At 50.1% G+C, this 22,877-nt stretch overlaps 1 protein-coding gene across 1 annotated transcript in view; it reads left to right on the top strand.

The window, feature by feature from the left end:
- The window catches only part of LOC144593823 (potassium channel, subfamily K, member 16-like), a 38,868-nt gene extending 17,392 nt beyond the window's left edge, over nucleotides 1-21,476 (top strand). The window contains exons 3-6 of the mRNA XM_078399940.1: nucleotides 12,606-12,720; nucleotides 14,386-14,552; nucleotides 17,578-17,746; nucleotides 21,283-21,476. Of these exons, the coding sequence (XP_078256066.1) occupies nucleotides 12,606-12,720; nucleotides 14,386-14,552; nucleotides 17,578-17,746; nucleotides 21,283-21,476 (645 nt within the window). The remainder of the gene's footprint in view (nucleotides 1-12,605; nucleotides 12,721-14,385; nucleotides 14,553-17,577; nucleotides 17,747-21,282) is intronic.
- The last annotated feature ends 1,401 nt before the right edge of the window (nucleotides 21,477-22,877 follow it).

Raw genomic sequence — 22,877 nt, 5'->3', positions numbered from 1 at the left:
CACCTACAACGGGACCCCACCACTGGCCATATCTTCCCATCCCCTCCCTTCTCTGCGTTCCGCAGAGACCGTTCACTCCGTAACTCCCTGGTCCACTCGTCCCTTCCTACCCAAACCACCCCAACCCCGGGCACTTTCCCCTGCAACCGCAGGAGATGCAACACCTGTCCCTTTACCTCCCCCCTCAACTCCATCCAAGGACCCAAACAGTCTTTCCAGGTGAGACAGAGGTTCACCTGCACCTCCTCCAACCTCATCTATTGCATCCGCTGCTCTAGATGTCAACTTATTTATATCGGCGAAACCAAGCGCAGGCTCGGCGATCGCTTCGCTGAACACCTGCGCTCGGTCCGCATTAACAAAACTGATCTCCCGGTGGCCCAGCACTTTAACTCCCCCTCCCATTCCCAGTCTGACCTTTCTGTCATGGGCCTCCTCCAGTGCCATAGTGAGGCCCGCCGGAAATTGGAGGAACAGCACCTCATATTTCGCCTGGGCAGTTTGCAGCCCGGTGGTATGAACATTGACTTCTCCAACTTTAGATAGTTCCTCTGTCCCTCTCTTCCCCTCCCCCTTCCCAGATCTTCCTCTATCTTCCTGTCTCCACCTATATCCTTCCTTTGTCCCGCCCCCCTGACATCAGTCTGAAGAAGGGTCTCGACCCGAAACGTCACCCATTCCTTCTCTCCCGAGATGCTGCCTGACCTGCTGAGTTACTCCAGCATTTTGTGAATAAAAGGATGTCCTGTGGCGTTCTGTGCTGCATCTTGGTGGGACCAGTCTGTTGCTGAAGGTGCTCCTCAGGTTGACCAGTGTGTCACGGAGGGGATGGGCTGTATTGTCCAGGATGCTCCACAGTTTGAGGAGCACCCTCCCCTCCAAGACCACCTCCCGTGAGTCCAACTCCGCCCCCAGGACGGAGCCGGCCTTCCTGATGAGCTTGTTGATCGTGTTGGTGTCCGCGGCCTTCACCCTGCTGCCCCAGCGCATGGCAGCGAAGAAGATGGCACTGGCCACCACCGATTGGTAGAACATCTGCAGCATCTTGCTGCAGACGTTGAGGGAGCGAAGCCTTCTCAAAAAGTACAGCCGGCTCTGTCCCTTCTTGTACAGAGCCTCAGCGTTCCTGGACCGGTCCAGTTTACTGTCCAGGTACACGCCAAGGTATTTGTACTCCCCACATCCACACCATTGATGGAGACAGGGGACAGGGGCATTCCTCTCCTCCTAAAGCCCACCACCAACTCCTTAGTCTTGTCGGCGTTGAGCTGCAGGTGGTTCGGCCCACACCACTCAACAAAGTCGTTGACTCCACCTCCATATTCAGCTTTCCTCTCCTCACTGATGCAGCCCACGATTGCAGAGTCATTTGGAAACTGGGTGGCAGGAGACGGAGTTGTATCTGAAGTCCGAGGTGTAGATGGTGAACAGGAAGGGAGAGAGGACCGTCCCCTGTGGGGCCCCTGTGTTGCTGACCACCATGTCCGAGACACGGTTCTGTCCCCTGTCATATTGTGGTTGAACATGTGTTGAAAGTGAAAGGGGGAAGACTCAAACGGAACCCAAAGGGCAACTTTCTCACACAAGGTACTTGGAATGAGCTGCCAGAAGAGGCTGTTGAATGAGGCACTTACAATAGCAAAATTTAAAAGACATTTGGAAAGGTATGTGGATAGGAAAGGTTTTCTTTTAGAGTTTAGAGATACAGCGTGGAAACAGGCCCTTTCGGCCCACCGGGTCCGCGTCGACCAGCGATCCCCGCACACTAACACTATCCTACACCCACTAGGGACAATTTTTTTAAACATTTACCAAGCCAATCAACCTACATACCTGTACGTCTTTGGAGTGTGGGAGGAAACCCTGGAGATCTTGGAAAAAACCCACGCAGGTCACGGGGAGAACGTACAAACTCCGTACAGACGGCACCCGTAGTCCGGATGGAACCCGGGTCTCCGGCGCTGCATTCGCTGTAAGGCAGTAACTCTACCGCTGCGCCACCGTGCCACAGGATACGGGCCAAATGGGGGGAAATTGGAACTAACTGAGAGGGGGCATGTTGGTCGGCACAGAGGGGTTGGGCCGAAGGGCCTGTTTCCGTGGTGTATGACTCTACGGTTTTGAGGATTGTTGCAAGTAGAAGCCCGGAAACTACTGCCTTGTGTGTTTTTTTAATGTATATGAACGATTTGGAGATGAATGGAGGTGGGGGAGTTGAGTAAGCTTGGGGCTGACACTAAAATTGGTGGTGTCGTGAAGAAGGTTATCTCTGATTACAATAGGATCTTGATCAATGGGCCAAGGAATGGCAGATGGAGTTTAATGGTGCAAGAGAGAACTGCAGATGCCGGTTTAAATCGAAGGTAGACACAAAATGCTGGAGTAACTCAGCGGGACAGGCAGCATCTCTGGAGAGAAGGAATGGGTGACGTTTCGGGTTGAAAATGGCAAATCAAATTCTTTGTACGTTCTTCTTATATACTTGGCTAATAAATTTCCTTGTAATCCTGTAATCCTTTAATTCTGAGGCGGTGACCTCTGATCCTAGACTCTCCCACCAGTGGAAACATCCTCTCCACATCCACTCTATCCAAGCCTTTCACTATTCTGTACGTTTCAATGAGGTCCCCCCCTCAACCTTCTAAACTCCAGCGAGTACAGGCCCAGTGCCGACAAACGCTCATCATGTGTTAACCCAGTCATTCCTGGGATCATTCTCGTAAACCTCCTCTGGACCCTCTCCAGAGCCAGCACATCCTTCCTCAGATACGGGGCCCCACAAGTGCTCACGATACTCCAAATGCGGCCTGACCAGTGCCTTGTAGAGCCTCAGCATTGCATCCCTGTTTTTGTATTCCAGTCCTCTTGATATAAATGCTAGCATTGAATTTGCCTTCTTTGTAAAGGTCACAGAAGGGAGCCCTTTGGCCCAACTCGACCAAGGTGCCCCATCTAAGCTTCTTCAATTTGCCTGTGTTAGAACCAGACGCCCCTAAACATTTTCATATCCATGTAACTGCTTGGAGGGAGATGGGCCAGGCAAAGGCAAGTAGGACTAGCTCAATAAGATAACTTGGTCGGCATGGATGGATTGGGCCGAAGGGCTGTATAGCTGAATGACGACATCGCAAACACTTCTTTAGTTTAGTTTAGTTTAGAGATACAGCGCGGAAACAGGCCCTTCGGCACCGACCAGCAATCCCCGCACATTAACACTATCCTACACACGCTAGGGCCAATTTATACATACACCAAGCCAATTAACCTACAAACCTCTACGTCTTTAGAGTGTGGGAGGAAACCGAAGATCTCGGAGAAAACCCACGCAGGTCACGGGGAGAACGTACAAACTCCGTGCAGACGGCGCCCGTAGTCGGGATGGAACCCGGGTCTCCGGCGCTGCATTCGCTGTAAGGCAGCAACTCTGCCGCTGCGCCACCGTTTCGCCAACTTCTCTTGTTCTCTCTACCTCCCTTTCCACAAAGACACACCGGATGTCTAAATTTCTGATGAAAGGCCATTGACCTGAAGGCGTCTTGGTCTCTCTCTGCGGATGCTGCTTGACCGGCTAAGACTTTCCAACATTAACTGTTTGTACTTCAGACTTCCAGCATCTGCGGCCTTTTGGCTTTTGATGAGAAAGACTTGCCACTTGCCTGGCACTTCACCGTCAATTAATCACCTCTGAAATCAGCAATCAAGGTCACTATAAGCATCAGTCTGAAGAAGGGTCTCGACCTGAAACGTCGCCCATTCCTTCTCTCCAGAGACGCTGCCTGTCCCGCTGTCACTCCAGCATTTTGTGCCTATCTTCGATTTAAAGCAGTTCTTTCCTACACACTATAATTAAAGATACTCTTGGCAACGTCTAATGACGTACAACATAGGACATACAGGAGGAAGGATCCCAATCTGAAACTATTCATGTTCTCCAGAGATGCTGCCTGACCCGCTGAGTTACTCCTGCACTTTGTGTCCTTTTTTTGTGAACCAGCATCTGCGGTTCCTTGTTTCTACATAGAACGTACAGGAACAGGCCCTAAGATAGACACAAAAAGCAGGAGTAACTCAGCGGGTCAGGCAGCATCTCTGGAGAAAAGGAACAGGTGACGAGACCCTTCTTCGGACCATAATGTCTGTACGGAAGATGATGACGAGCTAGACTAATAGACAATAGGCAATAGACAATAGGTGCAGGAGGAGGCCATTCGGCCCTTTGAGCCAGCACCGCCATTCAATGTGATCACGGCTGATCATTCTCAATCAGTACCCCGTTCCTGCCTTCTCCCCATACCCCCTGACTCCGCTATCCTTAAGAGCTCTATCTAGCTCTCTCTTGAATGCATTCAGAGAATTGGCCTCCACTGCCTTCTGAGGCAGAGAATTCCACAGATTCACAACTCTCTGACTGAAAAAGTTTTTCCTCATCTCAGTTCTAAATGGCCGACCCCATATTCTTAAACTGTGGCCCCTTGTTCTGGACTCCCCCAACATTGGGAACATGTTTTCTGCCTCTAACGTGTCCAACCCCTTAATAATCTTATACGTTTCTTATAAGATCTCCTCTCATCCTTCTAAATTCCAGTGTATACAAGCCTAGTCGCTCCAGTCTTTCAACATATGACAGTCCCGCCACAGGTGCATATCCTCCACCTGCACGTGATCCATATCGCTTCATTCCCTGCTTATCCACGTGCCTATCTAACAGCCTCTTAAACGCCACTATCGTATCTGCCTCCACCACCATCCCTGGCAGCGCGTTCCAGGCCCCCACCACCCTCTGTGTAGAAAACGTGCCCCACACATCTCCTTTAAACTTTGCCCCTCTCACCTTAAAGCTCTGCCCTCTCGTCTTTGACATTTCCACCCTGGGGGGAAAGGCTCTGACTGTCTACCCTTCACGGTATAATTCGCTGAGGTGTTTTTGAGGAGAGTTTCAGCCTCAGTAAGTGAACAATGACATTTTCAAGTGTGCTGTGCTCTTTTGCTGCTACCTGCAGTAGCACCAGGAGATGGAAGCACATCACCATTAAATAATAAAACGCTGCTATCAGTGCTGCATTTACAAGAAGACTCAGATTAGTTTAATGTCGAACACAAGGGTGCAATTAAATACCTTGTTCACGGGGGAAACTGTATTCGTGGGCGCCACAGCGGTAGAGTTGTTGCCTCACAGCACCAGAGTCCCGGGTTCGATCCCGACTTACGGATCTCACACGGAGTTTGTACGTTCTCCCCGTGACCGCGTGGGTTTCTCCGGGTGCTCTGGTTTCCCCCCACACTCCAAAGACTTGCAGGTTTGTAGGTTAATTGACTTGGTACAAGTGTAAACTGTCCCTAGTGTGTGTGGGACAGTGTTAGTGTACGAGGATCGCTGGGCGGTGCAGACTCGGTGGACCGAAGGACCTGCTTCCGCCCTGTATCGCTTAAAGCCAACGTGCATATGGGATAGCAAGTGGAAAATGCAGGTTGTGCAAAAAAAGACACATAGTGCTGGAGTAACTCAGCGGGTCAGGAAGCATCTCTGGAGAGCATTGATATGTGACGTTTCACAGAGTGCTGGAGTAACTCAGCGGGTCAGGCAGCATCTCTGGGGAACATGGATAGGTGACGTTTCACAGAGTGCTGGAGTAACTCAGCGGGTCAGGCAGCATCTCTGGAGAACATGGATGGGTGACGTTTCACAGAGTGCTGGAGTAACTCAGCAGGTCAGGCAGCATCTCTGGAGAACATGGGTGGGTTATGGATGTCTCCTTGGCATCCTTGTCGATAGGTCCAGCATTCCTGATGCAACGCACCGTGAAGATGGACTGGATGAAGGAGGTGCCGAGCCTGTGATGGACTGGGCCTTGTTCACCACTCTGCAGGTTCAGGCAGTCAGGAGCAGAGCAGTTGCCACAACAGGACTGAGATGCATCCCGTCAGAATACTTTCATTAGCGCGTCGGCAGAAGGTTCGAGAGAATCCTGGTGGACATGCTGAATCTTCCCAGGCGCCTAAGGTCATAAGTGATAGGATACAAGTGATAAGGACAAATCCCTGAAACAATATATTTGAACTCCGGCACCAGAATCTGAACAGGGAAACAGGGGGCTGAATCATCAGGTGACACCAAGTTCAAGAACGGCTTCTCCCCGCTAACCACCAGACTCTTGAACGCTACACTACGCTAACCTCAACTATGAACTATTGACCATCTTTGATTGCAGTATAGACCACGTGCTTTTTAGCACAAGTCATAAGGTCAAAAGGAATAGGAGTCTAATTAGGCCATTCTGCCCATCGTCTACGCCATTCATTCATGGCTGATCTATCTCTCCCTCCTAACCCCATTCTCCTGCCTTCTCCCCTTAACCCCTGACACCCGTACTGATCAAGAATCTGTCTATCTCTGCCTGAAAAATATCCACTAACGGCCTCCACATCATTCTGTGGCAAAGAATTCCACAGATTCACCACCCTCTGACTAAAGACGTTAAAGTTAACGAGCTCCGTTAGCCTACTGTCCGGGGCTACAGTGTCGGGGCCTTACAGCGGCCCACGGGCCTAATACTGGACAAGGGAGGTCCCGTACGGGACAAACGAATTTAGCCCAAAATACGGGATGTCCCGGCTAATACAGGACAGTTGGCAACCCTACCCCTCATTTTTCTAAACTCCAGCGAGTACAGGCCCAGAGCCGACAAACGTCCATACGTTAACCCACTCATTCCTGGGATCATTCTCGTAAACCTCCTCTGGACCCTCTCCAGAGCCAGCACACCCTTCCTCAGATATGGGGCCCAAAATGGCTCACAATATTCCAAATGCGGCCTGACCAGCGCCTTACAGAGCCTCAGCATCACATCCCTGTTTTTGCATACAAGCCCTCTTGAAATAAATGCCAGCATTGAGATTGTTTTCTTTACTATTGATTCGACTTGCAGATTAGTCACTGAAAGGAAGCATGCAGGTACAGCAGGCAGTGAAGAAAGCCAATGGAATGTTGGCCTTCATAACAAGAGGAGTTGAATATAGGAGCAAAGAGGTCCTTCTGCAGTTGTACAGGGCCCTAGTGAGGCCGCACCTGGAGTACTGTGTGCAGTTTTGGTCTTCAAATTTGAGGAAGGATATTCTTGCTATTGAGGGCGTGCAGCATAGATTTACTAGGTTAATTCCCGGAATGGTGGGACTGTCATATGTTGAAAGACTGGAGCGACTAGGCTTGTATACACTGGAATTTAGAAGGATGAGAGGAGATCTTATCGAAACGTATAAGATTATTAAGTGGTTGGACACGTTAGAGGCAGGAAACATGTTCCCAATGTTGGGGGAGTCCAGAACAAGGGGCCACAGTTTAAGAATAAGGGGTAGGCCATTTAGAACTGAGATGAGGAAAAACTTTTTTAGAGAGTTGTGAATCTGTGGAATTCTCTGCCTCAGAAGGCAGCGGTGGCCAATTCTCTGAATGCATTCAAGAGAGAGCTAGATAGAGCTCTTAAGGATAGCGGAGTCAGGGGGTATGGGGAGAAGGCAGGAACGGGGTACTGATTGAGAATGATCAGCCATGATCTCATTGAATGGCGATGCTGGCTCGAAGAGCCGAATGGCCTCCTCCTGCACCTATTGTCTATTGTCTATTAGCTTTTTGGGAATCCTGCACCAGCACTCCCAAACCCCTTTGCATCTCCGATTTCTGGATTCTCACCCCATTTAGAAAATAGTCTGCGGCTTTATTCCAGCTACCAAAATGCTTGACTCCACACTTTGCTGCACTGTATTCCATCTGCCACTTGTCTGTCCACTCTCCCAACCCGTCGAAGTCCTTCTGCAGACTCCCTGCTTTCTCTATGCTACCTGCCCCTCCACCTATTTTCGTATCATCCGCAAACTAGGCCACAAAGCCTTCAATCCCCTCGTCCAAATCATTAATATACTAATTTAATAAGAAAGTAAATACGCTGAATATGTACTTTCTTGATCATCACTTGAGTGTGACGCGACCAGTTAAGGCTGCCAGAGATGTGGTTTAGTTTAGTTTAGTATAGTTTAGTTTAGTTTAGTTTAGAGATACAACGCAGAAACAGAGCCTTTCGTGTGCCTCCCAGCGATCCCCGCACATTAACACTATCCTACACACACTAGGGACAATTTTTACATATTACCCAGCCAATTAACCTACAAACCTGCACGTCTTTGGAGTGCGGGAGGAAACCGGAGATCTCGGAGAAAACCCACGCAGGTCACGGGGAGAACGTACAAACTCCGTACAGACGGCGCCCGTAGTCGGGATTGAACCCGGGTCTCCGGCGCTGCATTCGCTGTAAGGCAGCAACTCTACCGCTGCGCCAACGTGCCGCCCAGTAACTTGTAGCGGTCGACCACGGGGTGAATGCAGGCAGATGGAACTATCTCAGATCAGCATCGTGGATGGTATGGATGAGATCGCCAGAAGGGCTTGTTTCTACGCTGCATAAATCTATGACTCTATCCACTAATCTGTCCTCCTCATAATTGTGTACACCTCCATCTGCTTCCCACTTGGCCTCCTGTGCTCCAAGGAAAACAGACCTAACCTCTCCAATCTCACCATATGGATGAAATGCACCATCCCAAGCAGTGCCCATCGCGAATCACCTCTGCCCCCCCCTCCAGTGAGTGCATTCACACCCCTCCTATGAGTGACGACCACAATTGTACATTCCACTCCCATCATGAACCGAGCATTGTTTAATGAAGTTGTAATAGTTAAGAATTGACATGCTGAATGCTCAGCCTTTTCCCCTTGGAGGGTTTTTCACTCAGAGGGTTGTGAATCTGTGGAATTCTCTGCCACAGAAGGAAGTGGAGGACAATTCACTGGATGTTTTCAAGAGAGAGCTAGATGTAGCTCCTGGTCGTGCAGCGGTAGAGTTGCTGCCTTACAGCACTTGCAGTGTCGGAGACCCGGGTTCCATCCCGACTACGGGCGCCGTCTGTACGGTGTTTGTACGTTCTCCCCACGACCTGCGTGGGTTTTCTCCGAGATCTTCGGTTTCCTCCAACACTCCAAAGACGTACAGGTATGTAGGTTAAATAGCTTGGTGTATGTGTAAATTGTTCCTAGTGTGTGTAGGATAGTGTTAAAGTGCGGGGATCACTGGTCGGCGCGAACTCGGTGGGCCGAAGGGCCTGTTTCTGCACTGTATCTCTAAACTAAACTAAACTAAAATAAACTAAACTTAGGGCTAACGAAATCAAGGGATGTGGGGAGAAAGCAGGAACGGGGTACTGATTTTAGATGATCATATTGCATGGCGGTGCTGGCTTGAAGGGCTGAATGGCCTTCTCCTGCACCTATTTTCTATGTTTCTATGAATCAAGAACCGGGGACATAGTTTAACGTGAGGGGGGAAATATTTAATAGGAACCTGAAGGGCAACTCTTTCACTCAATGGAAAATATGGTGGCTATATGGAAAGAAAGAGATACCAGCGGAGGTAATGTTTAGTTTAATTTAGTTTAGTTTAGTTTAGAGATACAGTGTGGAAACAGGCCCTTCGGCCCACCGAGTCCACTCCGACCATTGATCAGCCGTTCATACTAGTTCTATCCCACACACCAGGAACAATGTGCAGAAGCCAATTAACCTACAAACCTGTCAGTCTTTGGAGTGTGGGAGGAAACCGGAGCACCCGGAGAAAACCCACGCGGTCACGGGGAGAACGCACAAACTCCGGGTAGACAGCCCTCGTAGTCAAGTTCGAACCCTGATCTCTGGCGCTGTGAGGCAGCAACTCTACCGCTGCGCCACCGTGCCGCCCTAAGTTAAGGCAGGGACTATAACTGCATTTGGACAGGCTCATGGATAGGACAGGTTTAGAGGGATATGGGCCAAAAGCAGGCAGGTGGGACTAGTGTAGCTGGAGGGATCTTGGTTGGTGTGGGCAAGTTGGGCCGAAGGGCCTGTTTCCGTGCTGTATGACTCTGTGATTCCATAAGATAACTTTCATAGCGTCATAGAGCGTGGAAACAGGCCCTTCGGCCCGACCTGTCCGTGTTGACTAGGATGCCCAACCTTGTTCTAATATTCTGCCCAATACCATCTTCTCCACTTTATCTATCCTGCTGTAGGAAGGAACTGCAGGTGCTGGTTTAAATCGAAGATAGACGCAAAATGCTGGAGTAACTCTGGAGAGAAGGAACGGGTGCCGTTTCGTGTCGAGACCATTCTTCAGATTGATGTCAGGGGAGTGGGGTGTGCATAGAAAAGGAAGTGCAAGGTGTGAAAACAGGACAAAGGGGATGGAGATCAAGGAAAATGTAGAATCGGTCATTGTTAGTTGGGAGAAGGGAATAACGAAGCAAACAGAGATAAAATGTAGTCGGAGACATTAGGACTGGTCGGAGAAGGGGGAAGGGGGAGGGGATGGAGAGAGAGGGAATGCAAGGGCTACTTGTAGTTAGAGAAGTCAATGTTCATACCGCTGGGGTGTAAGCTATATCAATAGACAATAGACAATAGGTGCAGGAGGCCATTCGGCCCTTCGAGCCAGCACCACCATTCAATGTGATCATGGCTGATCATTCTCAATCAGTACCCCGTTCCTGCCTTCTCCCCATACCCCCTGACTCTGCTATCCTTAAGTGCTCTATCTAGCTCTCTCTTGAAAGCATTCAGAGAATTGGCCTCCACTGCCTTCTGAGGCAGAGAGTTCCACATATCCTGCTGTTCTTCAATAAAGAATATAGAATGGTACAGCACAGGAACAGGCCATTTGGCCCACAATGTCCGTGCCGACATTGATGCCATGATAAATTAATCTCCTCTGCTGCCTGTGCGTGATCCATATCCCTCCGTTCCCTGCAGATCCATGTACCTATCCAAAAGTCTCTTAAACGCCACGATCGTATCTGCCTCCACCATAACCCCTGGCAGCACGTTCCAGGCCCCCACCACCCTCTGTGTGAAAAACCTGCCCCACACATCACCTTTAAACTTTTGCCCTCTTACCTTAAACCTGTGCCCTCTAGTCCTTGACATTTCCCCGTCGAAATAAAGGCTGTGACTGTCTACCCTGTCTCTGCCTCTCGTTACTTGACATACTTCTATCAGGTTCCCTTCCAGTGTTCCAGAGTAAACAAATCAAGGTTGCTTCATCCTGCCTCTCCCCTCTTCCAACTTTCTTCTGCTCCCCCTACAATCAGTCTGAAGAAGGGACTCGACCCAAAACGTCACCTTATCCATGTTAGAAACAGAGAAAATAGGTGCAGGAGTAGGTCATTCGGCCCTTCGAGCCTATTCAATATGATCATGGCTGATCATCCAAAATCAGCACCCTGTTCCTGCTTTTTCCCCATATCCCCTGATTCCGTTAGCCCTAAGAGCTAAGCCTAGAGCTCTCGGGGCTAGTGGAATTAAGGGATATGGGGAGAAGGCAGGCACGGGTTTCTGATTGTGGACGATCAGCCATGATCACAATGAATGGCGGTGCTGGTTCGAAGGGCCAAATGGCCTCCTCTTGCACCCATGTTCTATATTTCTATGTAACTCAATAGACAATAGGTGCAGGAGGAGGCCATTTGGCCCTTCGAGCCAGCACCGCCATTCAATGTGATCATGGCTGATCATTCTCAATCAGTACCCCGTTCCTGCCTTCTCCCCATACCCCCTGACTCCACTATCCTAAAGAGCTCTATCTAGCTCTCTCTTGAATGCATTCAGAGAATTGGCCTCCACTGCCTTCTGAGGCAGAGAATTCCACAAATTCACAACTCTCTGACTGAAAAAGTGTTTCCTCATCTCAGTTCTAAATGGCCTACCCCTTATTCTTAAACTGTGGCCCCTTGTTCTGGACTCCCCCAACATTGGGAACATGTTTCCTGCCTCTAACGTGTCCAACCCCTTAATAATCTTATATGTTTCGATAAGATCCCCTCTCATCCTTCTCTTGAAAACATCCAGTGAATTGGCCTCCACTGCCCTCTGTGGCAGAGAATTCCACAGATTCGCTCCCGAGATACCACCTGGCCCACTGAGTCACTCTAGCACTTTGCATCCATGTTTGTCCAACCTCTCCCTGTAGCTAATACCATCTAATCCAGGCAATATAATATTAAGACAGACACAGAACGCTGGGATAACTCAGCGGGACTGGCAGCATCTCTGGAGAGAAGGAATGGGGGACGCTTCGGGTCGAGACTCCAAAGACGTACAGGTATGTAGGTTAATTGGCTGGGTAAATGTTAAATGTAAAAATTGTCCCTAGTGGGTGTAGGATAGTGTTAATGTACGGGGATCGCTGGGCGGCACGGACTTGGAGGGCCGAAAAGGCCTGTTTCCGGCTGTATATATATGATATAATATGATATGAGACCCTTCTTCAGACCCGAAACGTCACCCATTCCTTCTCTCCAGAGATGCTGCCTGTCCCTGGCTGAGTTACTCCGGCATTTTGCGCCTACCTTCGATTTAAACCAGCATCTGCAGTTCTTTCCTGCATAATACAATATTAGTATTATATCCATATATTTGCTGAGTATAATTTATTTCCCCGTACAAACAGCGACCATTTTCAGCAATGTCTTCATGCTTCTGATGGCTTTGGAGGTGTGCCATTAACCTTTTGCTCTCTCCTTTATTTAAGATTATTATCGATGCTTGGGAGAAGGGTGTGGACCCATCAGGAAACTCCACTAACCCAAGCAACTGGGACTTCAGTAGCTCATTTTTCTTTGCAGGGACTGTGGTGACCACAATAGGTAAGCATTTCCATTCGGAGAACATGCATTAGCATTAATCTCGGCTTTTTTCTTCACACTTTAACTTTCTGAGGGGACCAATTTTCAACTTCGTGATACATGAAGATGGATCGGAGAGCAAACTCGTCATTTTAAGCATCTCACGCACTTAGGTTTTTTGACCGGACGTTTAGCTGGTTGGAAACCTGGTTGGCTGAGGGCTGCACGGTGGCGCAGCGGTAGAGCGGCCGCCTCGCAGCGCCAGAGACCCGGGTTCCATCCCGACTACGGGTGCCGTCTGTGTGGAGTTTGTACGTTCTCGCCGTGACCTGCGCAGGATTTCTCCCACGTTTCCAAAGACAGTACAGGTTTGTAGGTTCGCCAAACGCAGGCTCGGCGATCGCTTTGCTCAAAACCTTCGCTCAGTCCGCCTTAACCAACCTGATCTCCCAGTGGCTGAGCACTTCAACTCCCCCTCCCACTCCCAGTCTGACCTTTCTGTCATGGGCCTCCTCCAGTGCCATAGTGAGGCCCACCGGAAATTGGAGGAACAGCACCTCATATTTCGGCTGGGCAGCTTGCAGCCCAGTGGTATGAACATTGACTTCTCCAACTTTAGATAGTTCCTCTGTCCCTCTCTTCCCTTCCCCCTTCCCAGTTCTCCCTCTATCTTCCTGTCTCCACCTATATCCTTCCTCTGTCCCGCCCCCCTGACATCAGTCTGAAGAAGGGTCTCGACCCGAAACGTCACCCATTCCTTCTCTCCTGAGATGCTGCCTGACCTGCTGAGTTACTCCAGCATTTTGTGAATAAATACCTTCAGGTTTGTAGGTTAATTGGCTACTGTAAAAATGTCCCGATGATGTAGGATAGAACTCGTGTATGGGGTGACCGCTGGTTGGCGTGTATTCAGTGGGCCGAAGGGCCTGTTTCCACGCTGTATCTCTAAAGGAAATCGCTCATTGTGACATGTTTCATTTAGGTTAGAGGTACAGCGTAGAAACAGGCCCTTCGGCCCTACCGAGTCCACACCGACCATCGATCACCCGCCCACACTAGTTCTAGGTCATCCCACATTTACGCATCCACTCCCTACACACTAGGAGCAGATTACAGAGGGCAAATTAACCTAAAAACCTCCACGTCTTTGGGAGGTGGGAGGAAACCGGAGCACCCGGGGAAAACTCACGCGGTCACGGGGACAACGTGCAAACTCCGCACGGACAGCACCCGAGGTCAGAATCGAACCTGGGTCGCTGGCGCTGTGAGGCAGCAACTCTACCGCTGCCACCACTGTTTTCGATGCAATTTTTTAGATTTAGAGATACAGCGCAGAAACAGGCCCTTCGGCCCACCGGGTCCGCGCCGCCCAGCGATCCCCGCACACTAACACTATCCTACACCCACTAGGGACAATTTTTACATTTGCCCAGCCAATTAACCTACAAACCTGCACGTCTTTGGAGTGTGGGAGGAAACCGAAGATCTCGGAGAAAACCCACGCAGGTCACGGGGAGAACGTAAAAACTCCGTACAGACGGCGCCCGTAGTCGGGATGGAACCTGAGTCTCCGGCGCTGCATTCGCTGTAAGGCGGCAACTCTACCGCTGCGCCACCATGCCGCCATTTTACTGCGGGTGGAATACTACAGAGAACTTGACTCGATTCTCTTTGTCCTTTGTCCAGGCTTTGGAAATCTCTCTCCCAGCACAGTTGGGGGACAAGTCTTCTGCGTGTTCTACGCATTGTTTGGAGTCCCTTTGAATCTAACTTTTTTAAAGCACCTCGGGAGAAGTATGAATGATCACTTAAAGAGGCTGGAGAGAAATGCCCAGAAGTCAAGAAATCACAGGGTGAGCATAACGTCCGAGCAACAAATGGGGGTCTCTGACCGTAACAATAATCAGAAGAAGGGTCTCCACCCAAAACGTCATCCATTCCTTCTCTCCAGAGATGCTGCCTGTCCCGCTGAGTTACTCCAGCATTTTGTGTCTTATAGAACCTTACAGAGTCTTATAGAAACATATAAAATTAGGTGAAGGGGAAGTGCAACGAGACCTTGGTGTCCTTGTACACCAGTCACTGAACGTAAGTGTGCAGGTACAGCAGGCAGTGAGGAAAGTTAATGGCATGTTGGCCTTCATAACGAGAGGATTTGAGCATAGGAGTAAAGAGGTCCTTCTGCAGTTGTACAGGGCCCTAGTGAGACCACATCTGGAGTATTGCGTGCAGCTTTGGTCTCCAAATTTGAGGAGGGATGTCCTTGCTCTTGAGGCAGTGCAGCGTAGGTTCACCAGGTTAATCCCTGGGATGGTGGGACTGTCATATGAGGAATGATTGGAAAGACTGGGCTTGTATTCACTGGAGTTTAGAAGGATGAGAGGGGATCATATAGAGACGTATAAAATTATTAAAGAACTGGACAAGCTCGATGCAGGAAAAATGTTCCCAATGTTGGGGGAGTCCAGAACCAGGGGCCACAGTGTAAGAATAAAGGGGAGACCATTTAAAACTGGGGTGAGAAGCAACTTTTCACCCAGAGAGTTGTGAATTTGTGGAATTCTCTGTCACAGAAGGCAGTGGAAGCAAATTCACTGGATGAATTGAAAAGAGAGTTAGATAGAGCACTAGGAGCTAGTGGAATCAAGGGATACGGGGAGAAGGCAGGCACAGGTTACTGATTATGGATGATCAGCCATGATCACAATGAATGGCGGTGCTGGCTTGAAGGGCCGAATGGCCTCCTCCTGTACCTATTTTCTATGTTTCAATGTTTCTATCAAATTCTTAAGGGTTTGGACAGGCTGGATGCAGGAAAAATATTTTCGATGTTGGGGGAGTCCAGAACCAGGGGTCACAGTTTAAAAATAAGGGGTAGGCCATTTAGGACTGAGATGAGGAAAAAACTCTTCACCCAGAGATTTGTGAATTTGTGGAATTCTCTGCCACAGAAGGCAGTGGAGGCCAATTCACTGGATGTACCTGTATTCAAGAGAGGTACTGATTCTTAATGATCAGCCATTATCATATTGAATGTCGGTGCTGGCTTGAAGGGCCGAATGGCCTCCTGCACCTACTTTCTATGTTTCTATGTTTTTATGTGTCTATCTTCGGTGTAAACCAGCATGTGCAGTTCCTTCCCACACATACAGTGAAAAGCTTTGTCTTGCGTGCTATCCAAACAGATCAGATAATACCACACATAAGGACAATCGAAACAAAATAGTGTAATAGGTAGAGCAAAGGGGAAGATCAAGGGGCCAGAACAAGGGGCCACAGTTTAAGAATAAGGGGTGGGCCATTTAGAACTGAGATGAGGAAAAACTTTTTCAGTCAGAGAGTTGTGAATCTGTGGAATTCTCTGCCTCAGAAGGCAGTGGAGGCCAATTCTCTGAATGCATTCAAGAGAGAGCTAGATAGAGCTCTTAAGGATAGCGGAGTCAGGGGGTATGGGGAGAAGGCAGGAACGGGGTACTGATTGAGAATGATCAGCCATGATCACATTGAATGGCGGTGCTGGCTCGAAGGGCCGAATGGCCTCCTCCTGCACCTATTGTCTATTGTCTATTGTCTATAAGATACAGAGTGCAGAATATAGTTCTCAGCACTGTAGCGCACCAGTTACAGCGACAAAGTCCAATGTCCGCAATGGGGCAGAGGTGAATCGGACAGCACTCGAGGGGAGGAAGCTGTTCCTGAGTCTGGTGGTGCATCTGTACCTTCAAGCGTCTGTACCTTCTGCCAGACGGGCAATTGGACATTGGACATTGTTTCGAGGGTGCAAAGACACTTATTTTAAGTGCCACAAATTGTTTGCTGAAAATGTGCTATCAGCTGAGATACTGAGGTCGAGCTGGCTGGGACTTTATTCCCTGAAGCACAGGGGCATGACGGGTGATTTTACAGAGTGGTTAAAAAAAAATCACGAGGGGAATAAATCCGGTGACAGCACACAGTCTCTTTCCCAGAATAGGGGAGTCGAGAACCAGACATAGGTTTAAGGTGAGGGGGGGGACAGATTTAATAGGAACCTGAGGGGCAACTTTTTCCACACAGAGGACGGTGGATATATATGGAACGAGCTGCCAGAGGAGGTAGTTGAGGCAAGGACTATAACAACATTTCAAAGACATTTGGACAGGCACGTGGATAGGACAGGTTTAAAGGGATATGGGCCAAACGCGGGTAGGTGGGACCGGTGTACATTGGTATTTTGGGGGGGTATGGGCAAGTTCAGCCGATGGGCCTGTTTCCATGCTGTGTAGAAAGGAACTGCAGATGCTGGTTTAAACCGAAGATAGACACAAAATGCTGGAGTAACTCAGCGGGACAGGCAGCATCTCCGGAGAGAAGGAATTGGTGACATTTCGGCTCGAGAAGGGTCTGAAGAAGGGTCTCGGCCGGAAACATCGTTCATTCATTCTATCCTGAGGTGTTGCCTGTCCCGCTGAGTTACTCCAGCTTTTTGTGTCTACAGACTTTAACTAAGAGATTAGAGTCATAGAGTGATACAGCGTGGAAACAGGCCCTTCGGCCCAACCTGCCCACACCGGCCAACATGTCCCAGCTACACTAGTCCCACCTGCCCGCGTTTGGTCCGTATCCCTCCAAACCCATCCTATCCATGTACCTGTCTAACTGTTTCTTAAGCGTTGGGATAGTCCCTGCCTCAACTACCTCCTCTGGCAGCTTGTTCCATACACCCACCACTCTCTGTGTGAAAATGTTACCCTTCGGATTCCTATTAAATCTTTTCCCCCTCACCTTGAACCTATGTCCTCTGGTCCTCGATTCCCCTACTCTGGGCAAGAGACTCTGTGCGTCTACCCGATCTATTCCTCTCATGATTTTGTACAGTTATTTTCTCTTCCCCTGCAGCAAGTGATGAAGATTTTGACCGTGACATTCTTCCTGACATCTGGGACGGTTGTCTTCCTGGTGTTTCCACCATTGATCTTCAGTTACGTGGAAGATTGGACCTACGGAGAGAGCTTTTACTTTGCCTTCATCACCCTCAGCACCATTGGATTTGGTGATTATGTTGTAGGTACGACCAGATGCACCATGGTTCAATGGTTGGTTTTAGTTCGGAGATACAGCGCGGAAACAGGCCCTTCGCCCACCGGGTCCGCGCCGACCAGCGATCCCCGCACACCAACACTGTCCTACAATCACTAGGGACAATTTACACTTATACCTAGCCAATTAACCTACAAGCCCGCACGTCATTGGAGAGTGGAAGGAAGTCGGAGAATCTCCCGCACATTAACAATATCCTACACACACCCAGGGACAATTTACACACACGCCAAGCCAATTAACCTACAAACCTGCACGTTTTTGGAGTGTGGGAGGAAACGGAAGATCTCGGAGTAGACCCACGCAGGTCACGGGGAGAACGTACAAACGCCGTACAGACGGCGCCCGTAGTCGGGATGGAACCTGAGTCTCCGGCGCTGCATTCGCTGTAAGGCGGCAACTCTACCGCTGCGCCACCGCGCCAAAAGTACAGTGAGATTCCTTTTTTTGCACATAGTTCAGTAAGATTGTCGCCGCACATAACCACAATCCCAGATTAAGTACAGAATGCATGTAAGCGGTCCACTGAGCCCACGTGCGGGTTCAGCCAGGTTTTTGGCACCACCTCTAAAGTCCCAGCTACAGTCGGCCGTAAAGGCCCGTTTGCAGCCGTCACCTCCGTCCGGAACGTTTCGTGATCCGTCGTCCCTCTCCTCGCCCGCCGGCCCGCCTTCCTGTCCCGGGGGGAGGGGGGGTCTCCCGCAACCGACCTTGGGGGTGCGGAAGGTAAGACCCCAGTTCTTCTCACCGGCCCTTTGTTCCAGCAACCGCGGCCCACTCCCTCCGCGATAAACCAATGGTTATGCACGGGTGGTCAAATGTTTAGTTTAGGTCAGTTTAGTTTAGTGTCACGTGTACCGAGGTACAGTGAAAAGCTTTTGTTGCGTGCTAACCAGTCAGCGGAAAGACAATACACGATTACAGTCGAGCTGTCCACAGTGTACAGATACATGATAAGGGAATGACGTTCAGTGCAAGGTAAAGCCAGCAAAGTCCGATCAAGGATAGTCCGAGGGTCACCAAAGAGGTAGATAGTAGTTCAGCACTGCTCTCTGGTGTGGTAGGATGATTCAGTTGCCTGATAACAGCTGGGAAGAAACTGCCCCTGAATCTGGAGGTGTGCGTTTTCACACTTCTGTACCTCTTGCCCGATGGGAGAGGGGAGAAGATGGAGTGGCCGGGGTGAGACTGGCCCTTGATGATGCTGCTGGCCTTGCCGAGGCAGCGTGAGGTGTAGATGGAGTCAGTGGAAGGGAGGTTGGTTTGTGTGATGGTCTGGGCTGCTGGCCTTGCCGAGGCAGCGTGAGGTGTAGATGGAGTCAGTGGAAGGGAGGTTGGTTGGTGTGATGGTCTGGGCTGCTGGCCTTGCCGAGGCAGTACGAAGTGTAGATGGAGTCAACGGAAGGGAAGTTGGTTTGTGTGATGGGGGAGGTGTAAAGCAGATTTATAAGGCAAGTTTACACCTGTCCGCCAGCCATCTATAATAATCTTAAATAAATGAGAGAGAGAAAGGTTAATGGACCATTTCCAAAGCCATCGGAAATCTGAATGGATTTCTGAAAATGCTTGCTAATTAAATGTTATCATCTGGATATGGACCAAACACAGGCAGGCTGGTGTAGTGTAGATGGGGGTCTCAACCTGAAACATCACCCATTCCTTCTCTCCTGAGATGCTGCCTGACCTGCTGAGTTACTCCAGCATTTTGTGAATAAATACCTTCGATTTGTACCAGCATCTGCAGTTATTTTCTTATCCTAGATGGGGCATCTTGGTCAGCATGGGAAATTTAGGATGAAGGGCCTTTTTCCATGCTGTTTCCACGACTCTATGACTATCTGGTGCCTGATTATCGAAACAGATAGTTTAGATTAGTTTTGTTTAGGGAGTCAGTTTAGTTAATGGAGGGATATGGATTATGTGCAGATAAGACTAGTTTATCTTGGCATCATGGGGACACAGTGAACTGCAAATGCCGGTTTGCAAAAGAAAAGGCACAAAGTGCTGGAGTAACCCAGGAGCAGCACCTCTGGAGGGTATGGATCGGTGACATTTCGGGTCGGGATACTTCTTCAAACTGATTGTAGTGGGGAGGGGAGGGGTGGGGGATAAATTCTCCATAGATGCTAACACTCATTTATTTGAATCAGTGTTGCGTAAGGTATCGTATTGATGTGTACAAGATCATGAGGGGAATAGATAGCCATGATGTGTATTAAAGAGTATTTCATGTAGCGTAGGAGAATCAAAAACCAGGTGACATGGGTTTAAGGTGAAAGGGGAAAGATTTAATAAGGACCTGTGTGGAAACCTTTTCACGCTGAGGGTGGTGGGTGTATGGAACGAGCTGCCAGAGGAGGTAGTTGAAGCAGGTACTTTCTTTAGTCAGAGGGTGGTGAATCTGTGGAATTCTCTGCCACGGAAGGCTGTGGAGGCCAAGTTAGTGGGTATTTTTTAAGGCAGAAGGGTCTTGACCCGAAACGTCGCCCATTCCTTCTCTCCCGAGATGCTGCCCGACCTGCTGAGTTACTCCAGCATTTTGTGAATAAATACTTTCGATTTGTACCAGCATCTGCAGTTCTTTTCTTACACTAGATAGATTCTTGATCAGTACGGGTGTCAGGGGTTACGGGGAGAATGGGGTTGCGAGGGAAAGATAGATCAGCCATGACTGAATGGCGGAGTAGACTTGATGGGCCGAATGGCCTAATTCCGCTCCTATCATATATATACAGCCGGAAACAGGCCTTTTCGGCCCTCCAAGTCCGTGCCGCCCAGTGATCCCCGTACATTAACACTATCCTACACTCACTAGGGACAATTTTTACATTTACCCAGCCAATTAACCTACATACCTGTACGTCTTTGGAGTGTGGGAGGAAACCGAAGATCTCGGAGAAAACCCATGCAGGTCACGGGGAGAACGTACAAACTCATTACAGTGCAGCACCCGTAGTCAGGATCGAACCTGAGTCTCCGGCGCTGCATTCGCTGTAAAGCAGCAACTCTACCGCTGCGCTACCGTGCCGCCCTAGAACCTGTGGACTTATGAACAGCACGGACAGGTACATGGAGAGGAGAGGTTGGGCCAAATGTGGGCAGGTGGGACTGAGTCTGGATGGGGCATCTTTTTCAGTCAGAGAGTTGTGAATCTGTGGAATTCTCTGCCTCAGAAGGCATTGGAGGCCAATTCTCTGAATGCATTCAAGAGAGAGCTGGATAGAGCTCTTAAGGATAGCGGAGTCAGGGGGTATGGGGAGAAGGCAGGAACGGGGTACTGATTGAGAATGATCAGCCATGATCACATTGAATGGCGGTGCTGGCTCGAAGGGCCGAATGGCCTCCTCCTTCACTTATTGTCTATTGTCTATTTATCTTGGTCGGCATGGGCGAGTAGGGCCGAAGGGCCTGTCACTGTGCTGTGTGACTCTACGACTTTAACCTGTGCGCGGACGTGGTGTGTTCCTGTGCATTGCTGATCTCAGTGCCGTACTCTTGTTTCAGGCACGGACCCAAACAAGCACTACATCCCCATCTACCGGAGCCTTGCCGGGTTGTGGATCGTGGTGGGGCTGGCCTGGATGGCACTGCTCTTCAACGTGGGCAGCGGAATGGTCGAGAGTGCCGTCCGGCAGAGGGAGAGGTCGAGGTCGGGGCAGGAAGACAAGCACAGTCCCAAGGAGGAATGCTGCAACTAGCTCCACTCCGCCGCCTCTCCCATTTTGACAACCTCGTTCCCTGTTTCATAGAAACATTGAAAATAGGTGCAGGAGGAGGCCATTCGGCCCCTTCGAGACAGCACCGCCATTCCTTGTGTTCATGGCCAATCATCTACAATCAGTAACCCGTGCCTGCCTTCTCCCCATATCCCTTGATTCCTCTAGCCCCTAGAGCGATGTTAGGCCCCGCGGCCGAGCCGCACCGGGCGATGGAAGGCCCCGCGGCCAAGCTGCACCGGGCACTGTTAAGCCCAGCAGCCGAGCCGCACCGGGCGATGGAATGCCCCGCGGCCAAGCCGCACCGGGCGATGTTAAGTCCAGCGGCCGAGCTGCACCAGCGATGAAAAGTCCCGCGGCCGAACCGCGCCGAGCGATGTTAGGCCCCGCGTCCGAGCCGCACCGGGCACTGTTAAGTTCAGCGGCTGAGCCGCACCAGCGATGTTAGGCCCCGCGGCCAAGCCGCACCGGGCACTGTTAAGTCCAGCGGCCGAGCTGCACCGGGCGATGTTAAGTCCAGCGGCCGAGCCGCGCCGGGCGATGGAAGGCCCCACGGCCGAGCCGCACCCCGCGCCGTGAGGAAGAGACCTAAAAGAGAAAGGTTTCCCCCCCCCACCCACACCACCACCCCCCCCACCCACACCACCACCCACCCACCCACACCACCACCCCCCACACATACACAACCAAAAAAAAAACCATCCCAACACCGACACACAACACAAAAAAAAGGAAAAAAGACGAACAGACTGCTAGCGAGCCGCAGCCGTTAGGCGCCGCCATTTCCGCAGTAGTCTGATGAAGGGTCTCTACCCGAAAGTCTGCTCTGCCATTCAATCATGATCTCTAGTTCCTAATACCATTTTCCTGCCTATAACCCTTGACACCCCCGTTCTCGGTCACCCCCAGGAACTTCGGAGACTGAAGCGTGATCTTACGGAATAGAGAGCAAACTCAAAATGCTGGCATTTATTTCACGAGGGCTTGTATACAAAGACTGAGATGTCATGCGGAGGCACTGGTCAGGCCGCATTTGGAATATTGTGAGCAATTTTAGGCACCGTATCTGAGGAAGGATGTGCTGGCTCTGGAGAGGGTCCAGAGGAGGTTTACAAGAATGACCCCAGGAATGACTGGGTTAACACATGATGAGCGTTTGTCGGCACTGGGCCTGTACTCGCTGGAGTTTAGAAGAATGAGGGGGGGACCTCATTGAAATGTACCGAATAGTGAAAGGCCTGGATAGAGTGGATGTGAAGAGGATGTTTCCACTGGCGGGAGAGTCTAGGACTAGAGGTCACAGCGTTAGAATTAAAGGATGTCCTTTTAGGAAGCAGCTGAGGAAAAAATTGTTTAATCAGAGGGTGGGGAATCTGTGCAATT

The sequence above is a fragment of the Rhinoraja longicauda genome, chromosome 5 (assembly GCF_053455715.1).
Source record: "Rhinoraja longicauda isolate Sanriku21f chromosome 5, sRhiLon1.1, whole genome shotgun sequence".
Lineage (NCBI taxonomy): Eukaryota > Metazoa > Chordata > Chondrichthyes > Rajiformes > Arhynchobatidae > Rhinoraja > Rhinoraja longicauda.
This window is presented reverse-complemented; position numbering and strand designations above follow the sequence as displayed.